Below are 24,000 nucleotides of genomic sequence, written 5' to 3' on the forward strand. Positions count from 1 at the left end.
AAAGGGTTTTAAATGCATGCACCTCAGGAGCAGAGGGGAGGTTGAGAGGCCGGGGGTGTTTGGAAAATGGCTTTTGGAGAGCCTTGCTTTTCCATTATTCCAGAGATAGTCTTATGAAAAGCCCGTCTTTGTGCCCGCCGGCCATTCAGCGCCTCTGCATGTTAATTGCAAACAAGGCGTGCGCATCGCTCCCTAATAAAGGCAAGGCCAATAAACCAGCAGAGCAGGCGCTTCGTTAATCCACTGCTAGACAGACACTCCGCTCCCTGCATCCCCCTCATGGGGAGAGCGAGGGCCCACCGGCCCCACACATGACTTAACAGGATGTGGCTGTTAAAAGTGGTTATAGTGGTTAGTGGTTAATCAAGTCTGGTTAACTAACTCGTAGCAAAATATACTAAATGGAGGTGTCTTGTGGTTAAGTGTCTTATGTGTCACAATCACTCCATTTCCATAAAGCTGCACTGCCACAGGAATAAACATTATGTCTACTGGACCCTGGGGGGGATGTACACAGAGTGGGTTTGAATAAACAGACTCTCGCTCTCCAACATTCCATGGACACGACAAACATCACCCCCACCGCCGCACCCCCTGCCCCCCCCCCCCCCCCCCCCTGACAACTGAGCTTTTCAGATGGGTGGAATGGTTATACTTGCCTGCAGTGAACGATTATCGGACAAGATCGACCCCGGTAGCACTTGTTAACCTTTCTGAAAATAAAACAGAGAGGGTGGGGTGCATGAATTATTGTTAACTTGACCAAAACAAAAGTTAGAAATGCAAAGGTCGTCAAGTCTTTGGGGGAAACAAGAATATCATGGTTACTCACTCATTCATTGATTGTAACCTGTACAGTAAACTGGGTAGCCATGACCATTTCAAATAAACAAGATATATAAACTTATCATGAAAGAAAAAGGTGATGCACGCACAGTGATGTGACTGAAAGGAGTGGCGGAAACAAACAACCAAATGAACAAAACAAAATCATGAGCAATCTCCTCCCCTGCCATTTACTCCATCAGCCTCTGTAATAATGTGAAGTATACAGGGAAAAGTGCGTGTCAAACAGCGTAAACATTTTGGAGGATCATTTATAACACTGTTTATTGTGACATGTTGGAGGATGGATGTGGCGGTGTGACGCCGTCGACGCATTAACCCCGGCCAATTATGAATGCTACACCCCACAGGCACACCGTGAGGACCATCGAGCCTTTCACACCCTGCCGTTGCCATGGAAACTGACTACTATGCTAGGCCAAGGCATCCATCCGCATGTTTCCATTTTCTCTTTTGTTTTGTTTTCCACCGCCACCTTTTCAATAAAGAAATTAATAAATGTCTGAATAGCTTTTATTATTTCCTACAATTTGTCACGGGGAAGAAAAAAAAATAACACGAAAAGGATTTGAGAAAGATGAAAGCATGCATTGCATGACGGTCTTTACAGCAATATTATAACAACATTAATTATCTATCTCCATTCATCGATCAGTGGATGAATGGATGGATCTATCTATTGTATACAATCTATTAAGATGAAAAGGAATTCACAGAGGTCACAGGCAGAACATTTTCAATAGCCTTATTTCTCAAAGGAGTGCATGGTCTATTCCTCAAAAGCTTAGAGAGAGAGAGAGAGAGAGAGGAAGAGAGTGATAGAGAGAGAGAGAGAGAAGAGAGAGAGAATGTGTGTACAGGCCTGGCTGAGGAGACACAGTTTCCAATGATCACTTTTGTGACTATGCAACTGGGCTCATATTACTAGCTGCAACATCACAAAAATGACACTGGCAACCGCTTTAATACGTGTTGGCCAAAACCACGGCGTGAGAGCACACATCGTTATGGGATCTGAAACCTTTGAATCACGTTGCACCGCTGGGTCAGAGGTTACCCACAAATGACCAGGGGGGTTTCCACCGCAGCACTGCGGTCATCGGGATATAACACGTACGTATACAGTATAGACATTGATCTCTGACACCATCCATTAACACTCATTAAGACCTGGAACGCATCTGTGTCATTTTTAGTTTTGGGCTAAAAAAAAAACATTATTTTACACTTTGGCTAGAAATCGTGAAAACTTGTGCAAATCTTTGAATATATATATTTTTAAAGTGAACATTTGTAACTCAATTGGTGGAGATGGGGGTCTGCGGCCAAATACATATCATTTTGGGGGTCCTTGACAATTATGAAAAAGTTTGAGAACCACATATAGCAACATACGTTTTTAAGAAAACCGTTGGGATTTAGATGACATTTGTAGGATCGGCTTCAGGTCTTAATGGGTTAAAAGATGTAAATCACTGGTTTCTCTCCAAACTGGCCTGAAAAATTATCTATCAGGAGGAGACCACAAGGGGAGATAAATGCAATTTCCCATAGAAAGGAGGTGTCATTCACTGCTGCCGTTTTCCCCTTTTCTCTTTTTTACATATAGCGTTTTGTATTTGTATTTATATCCTTTTAGCCTTAATGTCTGACTGCACAGTACCACGTGCTGTTTACATTTTTGACTAATACAGTATTCAATCAACGAACTGACACCAATATGCCTGAACATCATAACCACCAGTGGTGGACAGTAACTAGGTACATTTACTTGAGTACTGTACTTAAGTAATTTTTTTTAGTATTTGTATTTTTTGATACGTATCACTGTCACACCACTATATTTCCAAGAGAAATATTGTACTTTTGACTACATTTCTAGGAAAGGAAAAAGTACATTATGAATTAACCACTTAAGCCTTATTTTAAATATCGTGAAAAATAGCAGAATCTACAAGCTGTATTAATGTGAGCTTGTAGAACTGCTATGTTCACTATTATTAATATATTTCTTTTGAAAATGTCAGGACCATCAAAATTTCAATATAGCAATGCATTGACATTAAAAAGAAAATGCACTTAGTAATTTGTGCTTTTTAATACAAAAACCCGAGTACTCCTGTACTCTAGTACACATATGACAGAGCAACTTTCAATTGTAGTTGAGTAATATTTGACCAGGAGTATCTATACTTTGACTCAAGAACTGGGGTTGAGTGTGTGTCCAGTGTCCACCACTGAACCACCAGTTTGATTGAATGATTGAATAACATTTTAGTCAAACTGTAAACAGCACGAGGTACAGTCAGACATTTAGGCTAAACACAAAAAAAAGTCCTGGGGACTTGTTTCAACCAGTTACCAGCTAACCAGTTACAAAACAAAACAGACAATTGTGCAAATTGTGTCCCCCCCCCCCAAAAAAAGATGACAAAGCAAGGCTGCACTGCTTCTTTTTGGATCCCAAACCGAGGGGATAGACTTCCAGACAGACATCTGACGCATCTATTCTCATTTGGAGGGCTTTTCCTCTCCCCGTCTGGGTTCTCCCAGGGGGTCTATAGCTGCTCCTCTGCCAGCACACATTAGACGAAGAACACAGTGAGGTTATTCAGTCACTGGCTTTTCCCCCTCTCCTAGGTCTTTAGCTAGACAGGTCCCATTTAATTGGGTGTTTGAATTAGCAGGGGGGGGGGGGTGGGGGGGAGTTCTCTCCTTCTTCTTCTCCTAGCCAAACCATGCAATGCGAGGCTGTTAATTTTCTGCATCACATGAGCTGGAGGAGAGAGTTGAGGGGAATAAGTCTAGGATCAAAGAAATAGAGCAGAAATGCAGACGTTAACCAGAACAAAAAAAGGCAGAAGGAGAAGCTAAAGTGAGAAAAGAACCAGGACCAGAACTGGCCTGAGGTCCATCAAGTTCCATTACCCATATGACCAATTACATATATGGCATGTTCTCTTTACCTGCGGAAGTCCAGCAGGGTTCTGGCCGAGTCGGGTATTCCGTGGTCCATCCAGGACAGGAAGTGGAACTGGGTAACGGTGCGCGTCTCATTGGTCTGCAGGTTCTTCAGGTAGAAGCTTCGAACCAGGAAGTCTTCACACCAGATGTGTTCTGACACTAGGTTGACCTGCAGAGTTCCAAAGTAAAAAGATCCGTCATGGTTCAGATTTAAATGTATATTAATGTCGATATTTTAATCATAGACATGGCACAGAGACAATTAAGCAATAATACGTGAGAGGCCGTAGTATATAACATGAAGCAGCGTGCCTTAAAAGCCCATATCTGTGAAATAATACCATATATCACCGCCGTGTGTTGCTGCTTTTAGAACATGATTGCCAGCAATTAGCAACAAGATTCACCACCACACACTGTTAACAAAAAAACCCATATGTTGCTAAGCACAGCCTAGCATAGCAGGGGGTATCGTGATTATACAACAGATACAGTACATTCAATGCGTTTCAATGGGGGGAGTTACACTTGGATTCATGTTGTAATGTTGCTTTAGTGCTGGTAGTGGTAACTGTTCCCCTATTTAATCACTTGAACCCCAACCATAATGTTCACCCTATTCTGGGGTGAACATTTGGCAGAAATAGCCGACCTACAAGTTCACAACGTATGGCAACGTGGCACGTTGTGAGCTTGTATATCTGCTATTTCTGGAATTCTGGTGAAGAGATTTGGTGTAAAAGGGAAGAAAAAGCAGACCAAGTACAGTTGCAGTTGGTTAATGAAGGAAGTTGACTCAGAACCACTTTGTATTCACAGCAATGGCCCAGGAGAGCTATTTACACCATGTCTACCCGACTAAATTGAGAAATTTGCAACATGAGAGAATTCTCATTGACCAAGAAAACCAATGTCCTCACAAAAGCTTTGTATCAGTTTTGTTTTGTTTCTGTTTTTTAGCTCTTTTTATAGTGGTGTGATGGTTTTTATGCAAATGCTTATTGTAGCACCTTGAGACTTACCCAAATGTAAAGTGTATTATAAATAAAATCCGCTACTATCATTATTATTATTATTATTTAAACTTGGAATGTACACTCAAAGGACCACACTAGAAATAAGCTCTCAGGCTTATTTGTCCTTTTGACAGACATGTACAAATATACTATATGTATATGCATTTTTGACGACAAAAAACATCAATCAATCAATCAATAAATCAATCAATAAATCAATCAATCAAAAAACTCTAGATATCTCTCCAGTACCTCATAGACGTGGTAGACATCAGATCCCTCGTCTGGCCAGTAGTGATGGCACTGTTTCACCCCGTTCTCAGAGAGTGGCGTCAGCATCACGATGACAACGCAGCCGCTCTCCCACACCATCTGCACACAGGAAGATCATCCAGAGACGGTCTGTCAATCATATTATGCCCAGAGACAGCAGCGGGCCATTCCTATTCATTCACAGAATACCACAGAGCACATTATAAGGTCTGCTAGAACTCAGCCAAATGGGACGGTATACTGCACATTAACATTATATTGCCTCTACTTTGTCCAACGAGTGTGAATAAATGTCACAGCCCTGCGCGAGACAAACGGTGAGCGGGTTTAGGTGGACCGGGGGAGGGAGAGGGGTGGGGGGGGGGTTGGTTTCACGTGCCAAATCGTCTATAAGCCAGATCCCCCAGATCTACCGCCTTTGCTCCGTCTCATCTTATCACAATCTAATGCAGGGGTCGGCAACAGGCGGCCCGCGGGCCGAAATTGGCCCCCCAGAAATAATATCTGGCCCGTGAGATAATTTTGAGAAAAAAAAAAAAATTTAAATTTTTTTTTTTTTTTTTTTAGAAAAATATTTTTTGATTTTGAACCCACTTTTGAAATCATGCACTCATAAACACGATGCATTTTAAAGGATTTATAACATTTTATAGCTAGATTAGAGGAAAATGGAGAAGAAAAAAAAATCACCAGAAAAATCGCCTGTGCTGATATTTAAACCGGAAAAAATGTTGATTTATATTGGTCAAACAGAACCGAATTAGACCCAAATTAGACCCGAATTAGACCGAGTTAGACCCGAATTAGACCCAAAAAATTTTGCGCCCACGCGCTTCGCGCGCGGGCGCGTGTTGTGCACGTGATATTGGCCCTAGGCTTATCTCAGTTGCCTACCCCTGATCTAATGTGTCCTTGGGAAAGATAAGGGGCCCATGGCAGCCATTAGGGAAATGAGGAAGAAACACAGCTTTTATGAGCGCTATGAAAACACAGCGGCTTCACCTATAAACTCATCGCAAGCCTCTGTGATCCAGGCCCAGCAGCGGACGATACGTCGCATGCCAACTCTCTGCCAACGGTGCCAGGCTTTGATTAGATTGACTGTCACGCCACCAACACCGAAATACGGCGATCATGCGGTAGGGGTGGTGGGGTGCATTTCGTCTGGTGAAGCTAGACAATTATTTCATGTAGAATGTGTATTTTCTAACTGAGATATATATATATATATCCACCACTGAAATGTTGTACGTTATATATATATATGTGTATATATATGTATATGTAAATATATATATATATATATACACTGTATATATACACACAGTATTCAATGGGGTCGCTTAACTGATTGGTTGACAAAATACACATTTTTTCGGGCAATGATTTCTATTTTACAGACATATATGAACTCCAGGAAATCACTCCTTTCAAGATCCAAGGTCTGTCTACTGTAGTAATTAAAGTATGAATAGGAAAAGGAGTCAAAAGACTTGAGTCATTGCCTGGGAGAGCCACACTGATTGGGGTTTTGCTTAGAAAAGAAAGAGGGAGAGAGGAGTGGTGCGACCTCAGAGGAGTTGAGTTGAGCTCACAGCCAGGGACGGGGGGAGTGAGAGAGAGAGAGAGAGAGAGAGAGAGAGAGAGAGCGAGAGAGAGAGAGAGAGAGAGGGGGGGGGAGAGAGAGAGAGGGGGAGAGAGAGAGAGAGAGAGAGAGAGAGAGAGAGAGAGAGAGAGAGAGAGATGGAGATGAAGAAGAGGAGTGAAGGATGTAGTGTGTGTGTGTGTGTGTGTGTGTGTGTGTGTGTGTGTGTGTGTGTGTGTGTGTGTGTGTGTGTGTGTGTGTGTGTGTGTGTGTGTGTGTGTGTGTGTGTGTGTGTGTGTGTGTGAGTGTGTGGGGGGTGTGGAGAGGGCGGGGGGTGAATGAAGAGTGCAGGGTAAAGGAGGAGGATTAGACAGAGGCTACGTTTCGGAGCTCTCGCTGTCGGAGACCAGTGGGGATTAGGTAGGACAGAGGCAGAAGATTTGCCTCCTGTAAGGTCATTTGCATGTGACTGCCAGAGCTTCCCCTGTTTGTTTACTTTTAATGGGGGAAAGGGAGCGAGTTTCTTTTTTTCCCCAGGATAATGAAAGACCACAATTTATTCCGCAACACAAATCTGGTGTTTACTGTGTCTGCCATTTGTCAATTAAATCTAATTTTAATGTTCTAGTATTTGTTTTTCTGTTTAATTGAAAGAGATACAGGCTTTTGTTTATGAACCGAATGACTCTTTTCGTCAGATAATGGCTATGCATGTTTTCACCTCACTAGGACAAAAAGCTGGCATGCATACAAACAAGCAAATAAAAACTCTAGCAGACAATTATCAAATGTTTCATGTGAGGCGCTTTTAAATTGACAAATTAAAGCTATTGAGCAGTGCTGGCTTCATTCCGATATCAACTGATCCACTTAATCAAGGTGCATTTTGGGAACAATAGCATTTGGCATAAAAAACATAATTTCTGTGTCGTCAACAAGCTCACTATTATTATGATGCTACAATAGTAGCACAATTGTTTGTTAGCGGCAATTTTTCTATTTACTATGTGACCAAGTGATTAACCCTTTGTTAACCCTAGTGTTTTCTCTAACAGCGCCCAGAAAACAGTGTATTTATGTTTGGAACAGCGCATGAGCAGCCATCATTACTGCTAAAAATCAAAACAGACATTGCTATATACACTGCAAAATCCTGAGCGTTAAACTCAAAGGTCTTTAATTTAAATATTTAAAACCTGTATGAATGAAGCAGTACCAAATTAAAAGTGTGATGTAAAATAGTAATACATTGACCTAATGATCAGTTTGTACACTCTCAGAGCTTAATTAACATTTGCTGTGTGCATGGTCTGGTCACCAAATTGGTATAAAAATCAAGACGAAGTGCAGCAATAAAGTTTGTTACTCTTGTACAGTATGAAAAATAACATTATGGATTCAACCCCCAGACGAAGAGAGCGAGCAGGGCCAGCTGGTGTGACAGTATTTACACCTCCTGGTCACGGCTACTAGAGTTACTCCACCATATGGAGGCGATGGGCCTGCTAATTACTGCAGTACTTTCCTGTTAATGCATAAGAGCACCATTTGGCAAACCAATGCGTCATTGGAGGCGTGCATCCATACCAGGCAGCATGGGTCACAAAGTCTCCTGTGACATTTACAGACATGGACAGGACTGCAAATAGCAAACAGGTATGCCACATGATATTTGTACCAACAAAGGTCCAAATATGAGCACTTGTATATCGTCGCTGTCAGGCAGAAACCAGCTAACTCCATTTTTCTTTTCTTTTTTTTAAATCAACGCTATTACGTTACACCCTTTACGTCTGTGTGTTGGTTAAAAAAATATTGAACCAATGAAAAGTATTAAAAAGCGCTTCTGACAAAACTTCCTAACTCCATTGGTCGGCCAAACCAGCTAACTCCACCCCCTCTCCCTCGTGTGGGACACACACACAGAGCAGCTGCAGACTCGGAAGAAAACAAACTTTAACGAGGCAGGTGTTTTCCCCCCCGTAGTCTGTTAAAAGTAACTATGCAGTGTACCTGTTTATCAAACTTAGCACTGATGCTATGTTATGAAAACAATTCATTCTATATCTAAAATCTATGTAGTGTTTTCTGAGGAGAGCAATATGACAAGAAATTAGTTCATATAGCATTTCTCTCGCTTCTACAGAAAATGCAACTCCGTGAAGCATTTGTGATGCATTGTGAGCTTGGAGATCCATTGTCAGCTGTTCTTATCAATGATGGACAAAACCTCCTAACTCCACTTGAGCTGGATTGGGGTAAAGTGGTGATAATATAATGACACATGCACGTATCTGACAATATATAAAGTCACAATACCAACGTTGATGAGGCAGTATTGCTTTGTTTGAAAAATATGTTTTAATACGGTTTTCTTAATTTCCTGAAGAAATTATATTCAGTTTTAAAATACACACATTAAATTACCTACATTAACACAGAGCAGAATTAATCTAAATGATCCAGCATGCACAATGGAAAGGGTGAGGTCGTCAGACACAACTCCACTGTCCACACAATGCATACGTTCCCAAAGCCTCATGGTGGAGTTATTGAAAGCGCACACGCAGAGTGAAAATGCTAACACTGTCAATGGAGATGGAGAGTTTTCTTACCTGCCAGAAGTCTGTCACCGTGGAAGGCAGCGGGCCTTGGGAGGCGATGTAAGTAGGGTTGCGCGGGTCATGGTCCATCTGGGCGAGAGGGAATAGAAGGAGACAGACAGTGAGTGTTTGGGTGGGTTAGAGAAGGCTGATGGAAATGTACTGTCTGGATTCGACTACCCTCACACAGCCTCCATCTGGAGAGAGCACACAGCATCATCTCCTGGGAAAGCTCTCCTTCTTCCCTCCCCTTTCACTCTGCTCTCTGGCTACAGCCTCCAGATTGCTTCATTGTCCAGGAGACTATGTTTTCGCTCCTGTCCATCCGTATGTGTGTGTGTGTGTCCGTGTGTGTGTCTGTGAACGGCACTGTTGGACTGATGGGTGTGAAACTTTTCATGCACACTCCTGGGAGGCCAACGAAGAACCTCCACCCCAAATGAGCCTGTTATAGCACCACCAGAAGGTTGATTTTTAATAGATAGATAAATAGATAGATGACAGACAGACAGACAGACAGACAGACAGACCTTTACAGACCCCTTTGGGGAAATTCATTTGTTTGTTCATTCATTCATTCATTCACTCCCTCACTCACTCAACAGTGGTGTATTCTCGGCTAGTATAAATTAGCCTGAGCACTGCCTTTCTTGTCCCTTCCCCTGTGTCCCTTCTGGTCCCCGGGATGTGACTGTTCATTAATGGCTTGGATTAGAGTAATACTTGAGTGAGAAGGAAGTATGCGTTTCTACTCCAGTACATTATTGATGCCAGTCTGAGAATGTCACACACACGCCTACACTAGAGGATTGATACTTCTTGGATGGGTCTGGTGACTGGTCTGTGTGTACAAGTGTGTGTGCGTGTGCATGTGCGCGCGTGTGTGTGTGTGTGTGTGTGTGTGTGTGTGTGTGTGTGTGCATGTGCGCGTGTGTGTGTGCAAGCCTATCTGTCTGTTGGAGTGGTTTAATGGTCAGCACACATATATTGAGAGCTAGGCACAGGGAGTGGGCTGTACAATCTTTGAAAACAACTTTGTTTTAAAATAGCCTCTCCGTTGAAACGCACACAAATCAAAAATAAAAGGCCTGTAATAGGAGGAGAGCAGGAAGGTAGGAGAACAAGAAGACAGGGATGAAAATGGTTTGTGAAACAAACGTTGAGTAGAGAAGTGCAACAGCTAAGGGACAAGGTTAAGTAGAGTTCAGACTCCTTCGATGTGCATGTAGAAAAACATGGTTTTCCCTGAGAAGAGAGAGATTTAACTCTTATAAAGAGTATTGTCCCAGTTATCTCTAGCGCTGATGAGAGGGCATGGAGAAGAATGTTTTCCTGAATGAAGGGCCGACAGGGAGCATTCGCATTTCAGAAATAAACAATTTGATACCTTTACTGCTCCCTGGCCACCTGTAGGTCAGCTTGTCTGCTGAGATAATCAGGAGTGATCTATCATTGGTTCAAAAGGTCATGCGCCCCCTGCAGTCTTCATAATGAGATGCTCATTAAGACACCTGCCATGCCAGCGGTGCATTGATAGGCAGTGATGGACAAAAACATATAAATATATACAGTATATCGCTCAAATCAAAGTTGCTAGCTGTTTAGACAACTTCTCAAAGCAATTCTGATGTTCCAGAAATGTTCTAAAAAATATCAATAGTGAAAAATAGCAGATCTACAGGCACGTTGTGAGCTTGTAGATCAGCCTTTTTCACTGTGCACTTTCATGCATTTCAAGAGGATTCAGAAAAACCTGTCCATGCATCTTCAGTAGACTAGACTTACTGTAACAGTGTCTTCACAGGTCTCCCTATAAAATCGATCAGAAGACTGCAGTTGATTCAGAACGCTGCTGCTCGAGTTCTTAAAGTGGAGCATATCACTCCAGTTCTTAAATCCTTACACTGGCTCCCTGCGTGTCAAATAATCGATTTCAAAATATGTTGGTCTATAAAGCTTTAAATGGTTTAGGGCCAAAATACATTTCTGCAGCATTTAGTTTTTATGCACCACATATCTGGAACAAACTCCCAGAGAGCTGCTTCTTTTAAATCACGGCTAAAACCTTTCGGTTTGCCGCTGCCTTTCACTAAAGTTTATTTTATTCAATGTTATTCGTCTGCACTGTAATTTTTATGTGTTACTTTTTTGTTTTTATTGTATTCTAATGTGCTGTTATAATGTGTTTCTTTTGCGTTATGTTTTAAGTAAAGCACGTTGAATTGCCTTGTTTTTTGAAACAGGGCTAATTCATAATGTACTTTTTCCCTTCCTAGAATGTAGGAGAGAGAAAGTCATAGGTATCCAAAAACATAAATACTTAAGTTTAGTGTGAGTCTATTGAGTTTATTAGGATCCCCATTAGCTGGTGCATAACAACAGATAATCTTCCTGGGGTCCATAAGTACAGATACACTAAAGAAATGTACTCAAGTACCGTACTGTAGATGAACTTTGTTACTGTCCATCACTGCTGATGGGGCGAGTTTTGTAATAGCCTAGCTAGCAGCACTTTCAGCTTTTGCAATTAGGCACACTGTGTTTTTTCTGTAGCCATAAGAAATGTATAGTGAGTACTACATAATGTAATCATAATGTAGGATCATAATCCTCAGTAAGAGTTATTTATTCATACTTATTTATTACTTTCTGTGTACTAAACATGTATTAGGACTGTAAAATAAAGCCTTGCATATTTTTTTGCCATTAATAACAAGTACTTCATCCCAGTATTCACACAGTATTCTACCTTTAAATGGCTGAATATACTGTAATGTAACTGTCTTTATGAAGGAGTGTCTAGGTACTCGCACAGACAAAGTTTTCCTTTAAAAAAGTGTTGCAATACTGCAAAACAAATGAAGACTGTGATTCTAATATTTCTATGTTTGTTTTTTTCTTTTCAGGTTTTTGACTTTCTTGTTAAAAAAGTGGTTTAATTCTCAGGTATAATGTTGTTACCCGGACCGCTTTGTGCGACGCACCTAGGTCCCCTTTATAAAGTGACACAACATCTGTTTATCTCATACACGCTGAGGAAGGCCGGCGGGCCGAAGCGTCCGTTTGTATGAGCTGCTGCTGCTGGGGGGATAAGACCTGAATAAATAAGAGCCTAAATGGACTTAAGTGAGTGCTGGTATTCTTTTCTGTGCATATACTGTAATAAAATGTCAAAATATTAGCTGTGATTATGGTGGACAACGTGTAACTTGGTCATTAGAGTGTGGACGTGAAACGGCAGTGGCTCAGGGGTAGAGTGGCCGGTTGGAAGCCATGAGGTTTCCAGTTCGATCCCGGGCTCCCCCTGAAGAGTTAGTGTCGAAGTGTCCTTGAGCAAGACGCTGAACCCCTAATTGCTCCCGATGAGCAGGTTGGTGCCTTGCATGGTTTCCTCCGCCATTGGTGTACGAATGTGTGTGAATGGGTGAATGTAATGCACAATCTATGTAATGCGCTTTGGATAAAAGCGCTATATAAATGCACCATTCACCATTTACATAGGTAGCTGGTAGATCAATAGATTTCCCTGCCATCACAGCGAGTGTAATTTCCACCAAACAACAGATACATAATATAGAAAATTATGTTTTCATTTTCACACATTTGAATCACTTCCAATTAGGTAGCTTGGGTATATTTTCACTTCATCATTGCCGGTTGAAATATTCCATGCATGGATTTCTTTTTTATTTTATTCCACAGAAATGAAAGAGTTAGTGCCGAGTGCACAAGCTGCCACTCTGTTTAGCCAATCTCAAGGACACAGACTGTGTGCTCACGTCCCTGCATGAATACTAAAAGCACAGGCATGAAAGAATAGCCCCGCATTTCTGCTGTCCTCCCTTTGCCATTGTGTTAAGGAGATAGACTAAGAAAACAGCAAATTGCTCTTTGGTTTGAAGGAAAAATAGCTTGTGCTGAAAAAGCTTGTACAAAGAATATGTACTGCAGGAACATCTCAACTTGCAATGCCTCGTTACTGCACCTTGATACCGCGTTTGTATACGCTAGCTAGACAGCGTTAAACGCATAGTGGAGTGAGTATTTCACGGACAGTCGGACACAGCATGCACTCGCTTTTGTCACCAAACCAGCATCACAGAACGATGCCACAAACATTGGTGAGGAAAAGCCACAAGTCTCTGGACTCTGTAAAGGGCATGATAGGCGAGAAAGACTGTGACACACAGTCTGTGGCATACCCGAGGCCTCCATGCTTTGATACGTCGCTAGGGGTACAACAGTTAATCAAACTAATCGATTTAATCGATAATGCGAAATATCCGATAAACAATAATTTACAAAAAATAATCTGTTCATAATCTATTTGGGGCATGTCATTATTTGCAAAAAAAATTACGCACAAAAATATTTAAATAAATAAATCGTTAAATAAATGTCGCTTTGCAACGATTGTTGAAACGACAAAGTAGAAAATAAAGTTTCAATGGTTAACCGCTTCCCGATTCCCGATTACTCGATTAATTGATTAAACATTTATCGATAGAATAATGGAATAGAAAAAAATCGATAGCTGCCATCCTGCATGTCAGCCCTCGGTCTGCAATACCCTTCCCCTCTGTCTCATGTGACCCTGGGTTCCAAGGAAGAGGTGGCGCATTATTTACTGAAGCTAATGAGGAGGAAGAGACAGCATTGACAGACATAATTATCACAGTTTTGCTTGGCTCAGCCAGGGGTCCCTTTTGTGGTGTAATTACCACTACTTTCAACTAAACGCCACTGGAGCAACCATTACTGTACTTCAACAACCTCCAACACCTTGGGTGTGTGCGTCTGTCTGTGTGTCTGTCTGTCTGTCTGTCTGTCTGTCTGTCTGTCTGTCTGTCTCATTTCTTTTCTTTTTGTTTACAGTAGAGCAAGAAGAAATTGTGGGGAATATTATGTTCAACCTCCACTAGTGTGCGCTAACACCCACATTATCATTTTGTGAACACACACTCACTAAACTAAACTTTAGTTGTCACTCTAATATTATGTTTTCAACTGACAATATCAAACAGACTGTTGCATACTGTTCAAATAAACCTCAGCCGTCCTGAATATACTAGCAGGAAAATTGAGGAATAAATAGTCTCTTGAAAACTCTCTTCTGTTTGTTTCTGAAAAGTAATAGGCTTTTTACTGCAGCGGTGTGTGCAGCCCTATCTATCTCCTTGGAAATGTTGGCACTGTATTTGAAATGCATAGTTTTCCTGTTCTCTTTGATGGAATCCCCTTTCAGCAGCCCCAGGGGAAATCATGACGGGCAATCATTGTAAAATGTTTGGGGGAAGAAAATACAGAAAAATAACCAAAGCCTGTTCCCCAGCATTGAGGCCTGTCTGGTTTGGTTTGGGAGATACATTTGTTTAGTAAAAAAAAAAAAAGAAAAAAAAAAGAAGAAGGATAAGAAGAAAATTACATTATTTTAAATGCAGATGTGAAGACACAAGTGCTATCTGCTTCCATTTTGAAAACAGGTAGTACAAAGTGTGATTCAACATGACAATCTGAATACTCATATACGGTAGTAAAGAGGTTGACAACATGGAAAGCTAATAACAAAAAACAAAAAAAACTGTAGTTATCACAAAGTTAAATGCAACTGGTGCCTACAGTATCATGCCATTGCTGTCGGGCAGAAACCTCATATTTCAACTTTTTATGTTATGTTTTTCTTTCATAAATGAATGCCCTACTTCATCAAACAAGAGTGTCACGTAAAATGAGCAAAAATTGCAAATCTACAAGCTCACAATGCATCGCATTGCAACGCCTTGTGAGCTTGTAGATTTGGTATTTCCTCTATTTCTTAAAATAATTTATGAAGTGAAACTTAAAGTGGTTAAAGGGATAGTTCACCCCCAAAAGTACTTTTCCCCCCCATCAATTAGTCACCCCATGGAGACTTGAATTCATGGACATTTTTCATGGATTCATTGACATTTGCTTTTGTCGCATTCCTAAGCCAATAATTTGATGTCAGGCAGCGGTTCCGGTAGGAGACACAAAGAGTCTCTTTTGTGTCTCCTACCGGAACCGCTGCCTACCGGTCCGCTGGTCATCAAATTATTGGCTTAGGAATGCGACAAAAACAAAAAAATATCCATGAACTCAAGTCTCCATAAAGTGACTAATCGATAGAAAAATAGTCAACTACATTGGATCCTCCTTACTGATGATTTGAGTAATGGACCACAACGGACAATGGACCACAAGGCTTTTTGTGTTATCCTTTTAGCATAACCTTTTACTTAAGGCCTATTACCTGTACTGTTAATAATCGTGTTAATAAAGTATTAAGTCAATCAATCCTTTGTTGTTCTTTTTTCCTTTTCCTGAAAAGTAACGTTATGAGATTTCTGCCCAACAGCGACGGAAATTAGGTGACGTTTCAGAGACAGGAAACATTTTGCAACACCGCTCATTCATAGCGAAGGAAGAATACTCACAATTGGACTGGCATTGATGTAGTCTGAGTTGCCATGGTTATTCTCAGCCTTCAAGGTTATCCTGGAATGATCATCTGTAATCGAGATGCATAATTCATCAAGTATATTTCAATCTTTCTATCTCCCCCTCAAATATAATGTTGAGAAAGCTACAATGTAGGGGTTATAACTTCAACAGATTTCATCACAGCCCTCAAAGTATATATATACATATTTATATAATCACACACACACACACACACACACACACACACACACACACACACACACACACACACACACACACACACACACACACACACACACACACACACACACACACACACACACACACACACACACACACACACACACACACACACACCATTAAAGCAACTAGTCACTGAAAGAGAAAGAGAAAGAGAAAGAACAATGAACCCTGAAAATGACATTTACACCCCAAGGACAAGGCTCAGTGTGTGACGAATTGAGACCAGCTCAGAACCATTATACACTGAACATGAACAACAAATACAGTTCCTAAAGCACAACAACAGTTCCTAATGGACAACAACAGTTCCTAAAGCACAACAACAGTTCCTAATGGACAACAACAGTTCCTAAAGCACAACAACAGTTCGGGGTGCTCCTTCCATTCCGACATCTCGCCACTCCGACTAGTGGCTTCCGTGTGCGGTTAGGGTTAGGGAATGGTTAGGGTCGGACTTCAGTGCTAAGCCTTTTTAGAAAGGTCATCCTTTCAGAAAAAGGCAGAGCAAGGAATTTTTGCTCTCGCCATCTTATTTTTGAAATAAAGTCTTTTTGGGATCCTGCTACTCTTTAATTTTAAGGTCCATATAATTTCACATTCTGTTTAATTAAGTATTCCTTTAGACTACATTCTAAATCTTTGCCCTAAGTTCTTTTTGTCTGTTTCCCCTTTCCTAGAGGGAGGGGGGGGGGGGGGGGGGGGAGATTCCCAATTAGGGTTAACCATTTTACCTTTCTTTAAGGTTTAGGTTTTTGGGCATGTTTACAAACTATAACATGAAATAGAAATGCCAGTGAACTTTGTGAGAAATGTTCACTGGGGACTGTAATAGACAACAACAGTTCCTAATACACAACAACAGTTCGTAACAGAAAACAGTTCCTAATAGGCAACAACAGTTCCTAATAGGCAACAACAGTTCCTAATAGGCAACAACAGTTCCTAACAGAAAACAGCAGTTCCTAACAAAAAACAACAGTTCCTAATAGGCAACAACAATTCCTAACAGAAAACAACAGTTCCTAATAGACAACAACAGTTCCTAATGGACAACAACAGTTCCTAATAGACAACAACAGTTCCTAATGGACGACAACAGTTCCTAATAGACACTAGCAGTTCCTAATAGACAACAACAGTTCCTAATAGACAACAGTTCCTATTAGACAACAGTTCTTAATAGACAACAATAGTTCCTAATAGACAACAACAGTTCCTAATAGACAACAACAGTTCCTAATGGACAACACCAGTTCCTAATGGATAACAACAGTTCCTAATAGACAACAGTTCCTAATAGACAACAACAGTTCCTAATGGACAACACCAGTTCCTAATAGACAACAACAGTTCCTAATAGACAACAGTTCCTAATAGACAACAACAGTTCCTAATGGACAACACCAGTTCCTAATGGACAACAACAGTTCCTAATGGACAACAACAGTTCCTGATGGACAACAATAGTTCCTGACAACAGTTCCTAATGGGAAACAATAGTTCTTAATAGACAACACTAGTTCCTAACGGCCAACATTTCTTGTACCTGTGGTACCGCATGATTGTCCTGTGCACCTGCCGTGCCTGTACTGGGCAGGATATATCCTCACAGAAAACTAGTGAAAACGTATCTGAATTGCATTGCACTCACATACGACCACAGCATCCGAGCGGTTCCTCTTGGAGTTGTGCTCCCCCTGGCCCACGCTGCAGGCACTGGGCTCAGCCTGGTAAGCACAGAGGGCCTCCCACTCCCGTTCCAGACGGTTCTTGTTCTTCAAGTGGTCCTCCATGTAAGACTGCAGGGGGGGTTACACAAAGGATGCAAAACATTTGCCGCCATTTCTCCATAAAGAAAGAGTTCTAACACACAGAAAATATGTCAATTAGTAATAATGGGATGACGGCATACGATGGCATGCGACGGCATCTTAATATTTTTTTTGTTTTTTAAAAATATTTGTTTTATTGTATTTCAGTCCATTTCAGTCAGTACAAATACCTGCTTGATGATTAAACCGGAGTAAAATGATAAACCATTGACAACAGCACCACCCCTTTAAAGCTATGATCCAGGTGTCATGGAGCATTATCATCCTTAAGCTGCTGTATAGCGGAACCATGTGGGTGGAGGATTCCTTGTGTGTGTGTTTATGTGGATGCGAGGTGACCAAAAAAAAAAAAGATAAAGAAAACAACAACAACAACAACAAACAAAAACAATGCCATTCACAATTAACACTTGTGAAAGGTTGGTGTGCATTGAAAATACTTCAGGGGTGTTTCAATCACGTCCCTCACTGCTTGCACAGCCACTGATAAGATTGTCTGCATTTAAGCTGGCACTCGGAGAAGACGAAATTGAATTTGCTAGAGAGACAAAGAAAGAAAAAAAAAGAGGGTGGGGGTATTGTGTGCCTGTGTGTGCCTGTGTGCCTGTGTGCGTGTGTGCGTGTGTGCGTGTGTGTGTGTGTGTGTGTGTGTGTGTGTGTGTGTGTGTGTGTGTGTGTGTGTGTGTGTGTGTGTGTGTTCACTTCCTGAACCAGGGTGAGTCACTGGGGGTTTTAGCCGAATTTAGCTGGCGAGAGGTGTCTTTTTATTCTGGGGGGCTCCGCGCGTTTTTCTTTCACTCCCATATCATGATGCCCCTCCCGACAGCTTTAAATGGTTTAGTCCGCCATTGTGTAAGGCAGAAGATTACAGGCTCATAAACTGATGTCAGGGATCAGCTGGCTAATACAATGAAAGTGATACCCAGATGCGCCGAGTTTTTATCCCATATTAAATACAGAATAGGTAAGCTGAGTAGGGAGATGACACTCCTATTGTTATCTCCGGCTTATTCATGTCTGCCAATCAAACGAGAAATCCAAGACTTTTCAGAATACAATTCCTGCCTCCATAATAATCAAAATAAGTACGTATGTGCTGTACCACAAACAATAGGCAATTATCATCGGTTGTCCATCAATTTAGATGTTCGCCATTCAAGACAGGTGTGTTTTGAAGCTAATAATATACAATTTCTGCATGGATATTTATCAGAAATAAGCGTGCACCTCACACAATAGGCAATCACCCTTTTATTGTCCATCATTTCAGCAGTTCACATTGCAAGAAAGGTGCATTTTGTGGCTAATAAGATCATTACCAATTCAGCTTGAAAAGTGGATCAAAGTTTTGGTTTATATGCAGTAACTCTACTCTTCTGAACACTGCAAACATAATGAGATGGTGGAACGTCTGTCTGGGCCCATTAGAGAGACAAAGTATCATTTCTAATGTCATTTGATTGCAAAGAAGATTCCTATGGCATACTGAAGGCTGTAATTTATCCCATTTTCTTCTATTTTGAACTTCAGCTTGTTGAGGGTAAATATCTGGTTATTTAACCCATTAAGACCTGAAGCCGATTCTACAAAATGTCTTCTAAATCCCAACAGTTTTCTGAAAAACTATTATTTCTATATCAGTGGTGCTCAAACTTTTTCATGTCAAGGACCCCAAAATGTATATGTATTTGGCCGCGGACCCCCATCTCCCCCAGAAGCAAAGGTTTGAGTTACAAATGTTTGCTTTAAAAATATATATATATTCAAAGATTTGCACACACGTTCACGATTTTTCGTAAATAGCAGATCTACAAGCTCGGAGCGCGGCACTCGGTGCCGCGCTATGAGCTTGTATATCTGCTATTTTTGAATAGCCCAAAGTGTAAAATAATGCTTTTTAGGTCAAATCAAAAAATGACACAGATGCTTCTCCTGGTCTTAAAGGGTTCAAATAATGACAACGCAACGCAATGCAGCCTGTATTTGTACGTACAGTGGGTTCAGTGGGTTCTCAAACAACAAAATGCAGTTCTCATGGAACTGACAGTGTGCCATTATGGCCACTTGACAGAGCCTGTCACTGCTACACTACTGTCACCCTGTGTACAAGCATACACTCCATGACAGCGTCCCACCTCCCTTACCATGCACATTACATGTCCATGTACTAGATACATCCACTCTAAATCTCATCCCGTTCCTATTCAAACGCTGCCCTGAACTAATTTCATTCCAAATTCATATAATCTTTTAGCTTGATGCAATGCGGCCAGCAGCCCCCTTATCGAGCCCGCTCCCCTCCCCTCCCCAACACCCCAGGCCATTTCTAGGGGGGAAGCAGTGGACCATGGAGTCTTCCAGAGACAGGGTAACGAAGGTTTTAGTGAATGGAGGGGGATTATGTCTGCCAATCAGAAGGCTGAGATGGAAGCCCGGGCGTCAGGGAAACAATGCTTAATCCTTTCCTAAGCAGTCTCCACCGGCTGCAGAGAGGGTGTTGGGTATGAAGGGGACGACCAGGGGAGCCAGACACAACAGGTAACACATTGCTGTCTATAACCCCACCCCGTCCAATTAGAATGAACAATATAGAGGGAGAGGGCTGTTCTCAGGGAATGGCGCATGAGGTATTATATGCAATAATGCATGCATGTGTTAATGTTTAAGGTTTTGTTCCCTATTTAAGGAAATGTTCCAGTAATGGCAGTATGAGCAACAACAAACATCTGATTTCTCTTACAGTATTATATTTACGGAAGAAAATCTATTATAGCTTATGGGTTTTATACCTATGAAGCACTTACATGCAGCTGCAGTATAACGCTCGAATAAAAGAAAATGTGCAAAGGCCAGTGAGAGCAATGCCTGACACATGCCTCGGTGCCAAAATCAGAAATCTGCCAAAATCCCTGACAAATGGAAGCAGTTTTCCTTTGCCTTTGGAGTCAGTCAAGTATCATTTAAAAAGAAAAGAAAAGTAAGAGCTCAAAAATAATGAAAGCTCACCTTAAGCCTTTTATACTTTTTTTTTTAGATGCAATAATTAAGGTGAGGGAAAACAAAGAAACAACAGCGTGACCCTGTTACTGTGCTGTGCAGAAACATGCACATAGTTTCTTCTGCTGCTCCGTGCATTCATGGGAAGCAAAGCCTGGTACAGTGATCTAACTGTACAGCGCTATCCATGGTGCTGAACCACACAGACTTCGACAGAACAGGCACCGTAAGTGCAGTTCACACACAGACAGAGACAGATGTGTTTGTGACACAACGTATCCATATCAAATGTGCTAATGATGAGATTTTCACAATCATTCAGCGGATAAATGAAACGAGCACAGGTGTTGCGGTATCACAGCGCAGATGCAGAAGGCGGTGTTTGTTGGCAGCAGGCGTTAAGACGAGGGCAGAGGAGGGGAAGGAGGGGGTTTCTGAGACATGGAGATGGAGGTTTCTTCTTTGGTGTGACAGAGCTCTGAGCGGATGTGGCTGAGAAACAGGTGGTGACTCAGCACACGGAGAACGTCCAGATGTAGTAGTGAAACTGAAGGCTTTTTTACACTAACCACTTAAACCCCATTCACTTAGTTGACCGGATTCCCCCAGGGCTCTATCAAATCTCTTTGACTAAAATAGTGTCAGAACATGACGTGTTGGGTTTAAGATCAGAGCCAGCCTGATTATATCGGTTTGGCTAATATAGCGTAGCCTGGCATGGCCAGACTAATATCACTAATCTGCCAAGGGCAATTTATTTTTTTGCAATGGCAGATTCGTCTGGAACCAGGCTAAATATATTGGCCATTGTTTGACTTTATTGATGTCGGTATTGATCGGTCTATGAACGGTATTGGCAGGTATGTAGCTGGTGTTTTCAGATGTTTAAAATAAGTGTATCTAAGCCCTATTAAAAAAACGTTCAAAAATCATCAATCTACAAGCTTGTGATGCGTTGTGAGCTTCTAGATCGGTATAATGACATGCCCAAAATACGTATCTGGGTTGAGAGTGGTTTTGTTGATTGTTTTTTTATTGATTAGAACAGAACAGAACAGAACAGAACAGAACAGAACAGAACAGAACAGAACAGAACAGAACAGAACAGAACAGAACAGAACAGAACAGAACAAAATGTGCTAATAAACATAATGTGCTATGTTTGATGGGCAAGGATGTACTGTACTACAGTATGTGTCTGTGTGATCTTGTACTTTATGAGGGACACACAGTCCCCACAAAGCTATAGCAAGATAAGGAAAATCCTTCAAAGAGAGGACTGAGATGCATTTTTATGGTTGTTTAATTTTGCTGTTCCACATTTGTACTACTTCTTCAACCCATGAAGACCTGAAGCCTTCTGAAAAACTTCTGAAAAACTTCTGTTGCTGTACATCTGTGGTGCTCAAACCTTTTCATATCAAGGACCCCCAAAATTATATGTATTTCGCCGCCAACCCCAATCTCAAAATATTCTGTTCCAGGGACACCCAAGAAGCAAAGACTTGAGTAGTATATATATATATGTATTCAAGGATTTGCAAAAATGTCCACGATTAAAAAAAAATAGCAGATCTACAAGTTCATAGCGCGGCACGAAGTGGCGCGCTATGAGCGTGTATATCTGCTATTTTTGAATAGCCAAAGTGTTACCATGACGCACGTACTGTATGTGTGTGCGTATGTGCGTGTGTGTGTGTGCGTACGTGCGTGTGGCAGCAATAGGATCCCAAAAAGAATGTGTGCATTTCTTTTGAGATGGGACACATCACCCTTCTCCACATGGCATAAGCTCAAAGGAGAAGGAGAGGAGAGCAGAGGAGAGGGAAAAATACGTATGAGATCAGCGATAACAAGCAATCTCACACATGGTTTCATCTGCGATGGCAGTGGAATCTTAAAGACCAACCCCAGTAGGACATCTCCATGTCAATCACCGCATGAAAGAGTAGCAAAGGTCCCTCTGCGCGCTTTACCTTTCTCTATGCATTGAATCTGTGGAGGAGCTGCTACCAATAATAAAACTACTAGCAAAAGGAGTCGTTGCCTCCCTTTTGTTATTGCGGGCTAAAATGTATTTTCCATTGTCGATGTTTTCAAAAGGGGTCTTCAGTTCACAACAAGGCTTGACGAGTGCCACCCAAACCCATCTATTACTTCCAATACAAATGCATTACTCAAATGCACTCTCATTCATTATAGGCACCCAATACAAAAGCCAGACGTGCATTGTGATGAATGGTCTCCCCATTAATGGAAACACTGCGAGGCATCTATCCATCTCTTTTATCAAGCTTGTCTCAAATGAATGAAACCAAAAGTTGAACAAAATTAAAACAATCCATTGTGTGTGTGAGTGTGTGTGTGTGTGTGTGTGTGTGTGTGTGTGTGTGTGTGTGTGTGTGTGTGTGTGTGTGTGTGTGTGTGTGTGTGTGTGTGTGTGTGTGTGTGTGCATTTGTGTCCAGAAAAAGACATCAAAAGCTTTAAACAAAATTACCGCAATACTCAAACAACAATAACAGCGTAATGATATTTCATTATCTCTCATTATCACAGAGAACAAAATATCTCTCTCTCAGTTCAGCTGCAGCAGAGAGGAGAAAGACGGGCATGATAAAGAGGAGAGAGGACAAGAACGGTATGATAAAAGAGAGACAAAATGACACTGAGTGGACAGAAAAGGTTTCTGAGAGAGAGAGAGAGAGAGAGAGAGAGAGAGAGAGAGAGAGAGAGAGAGAGAGAGAGAGAGAGAGAGAGAGAGAGAGCGATGACACCATCACCGAGATAAAGCAAGAGAAAGTATATCACTAAACTAAAAAAAACTAAAAAGTAAAGATTAGAGAGTTTTGTAGATTATGGAGAGAGACAGATGGAAAGAACAAAAACAGATGGAAATAAAGCTGCTGGCTTCTGGCACAAGGCCAAACAGAGACATGAAGTAGACACATTCGCCGGTACCACACACACACACACACACACACACACACACACACACACACACACACACACACACACACACACACACACACACACACACACACACACACACACACACACACACACCATCAACTATTTACAGTCCGTATAATCTCACCCTGATACTGTATATAGTAGCCAGAACACCAGTGGTGGAAAAAGCACTCAAGTGTTTTACTTAAGTAAAAGTATCAATACTGCA

At 41.4% G+C, this 24,000-nt stretch overlaps 1 protein-coding gene across 1 annotated transcript in view; it reads right to left on the reverse strand.

The window, feature by feature from the left end:
- The window catches only part of ptprn2 (protein tyrosine phosphatase receptor type N2), a gene marked incomplete at its 5' end in the record, with an annotated part of 226,898 nt that overhangs the window by 5,997 nt on the left and 196,901 nt on the right, over positions 1-24,000 (reverse strand). Inside the window, 6 exons of the mRNA XM_084048743.1 lie at positions 660-713; positions 3,813-3,979; positions 5,079-5,198; positions 9,300-9,377; positions 15,743-15,816; positions 17,644-17,791. Of these exons, the coding sequence (XP_083904869.1) occupies positions 660-713; positions 3,813-3,979; positions 5,079-5,198; positions 9,300-9,377; positions 15,743-15,816; positions 17,644-17,791 (641 nt within the window). The remainder of the gene's footprint in view (positions 1-659; positions 714-3,812; positions 3,980-5,078; positions 5,199-9,299; positions 9,378-15,742; positions 15,817-17,643; positions 17,792-24,000) is intronic.

This window comes from Gymnoscopelus microlampas (assembly GCF_963454915.1).
Source record: "Gymnoscopelus microlampas genome assembly, chromosome: 22".
Classification (NCBI taxonomy): domain Eukaryota; kingdom Metazoa; phylum Chordata; class Actinopteri; order Myctophiformes; family Myctophidae; genus Gymnoscopelus; species Gymnoscopelus microlampas.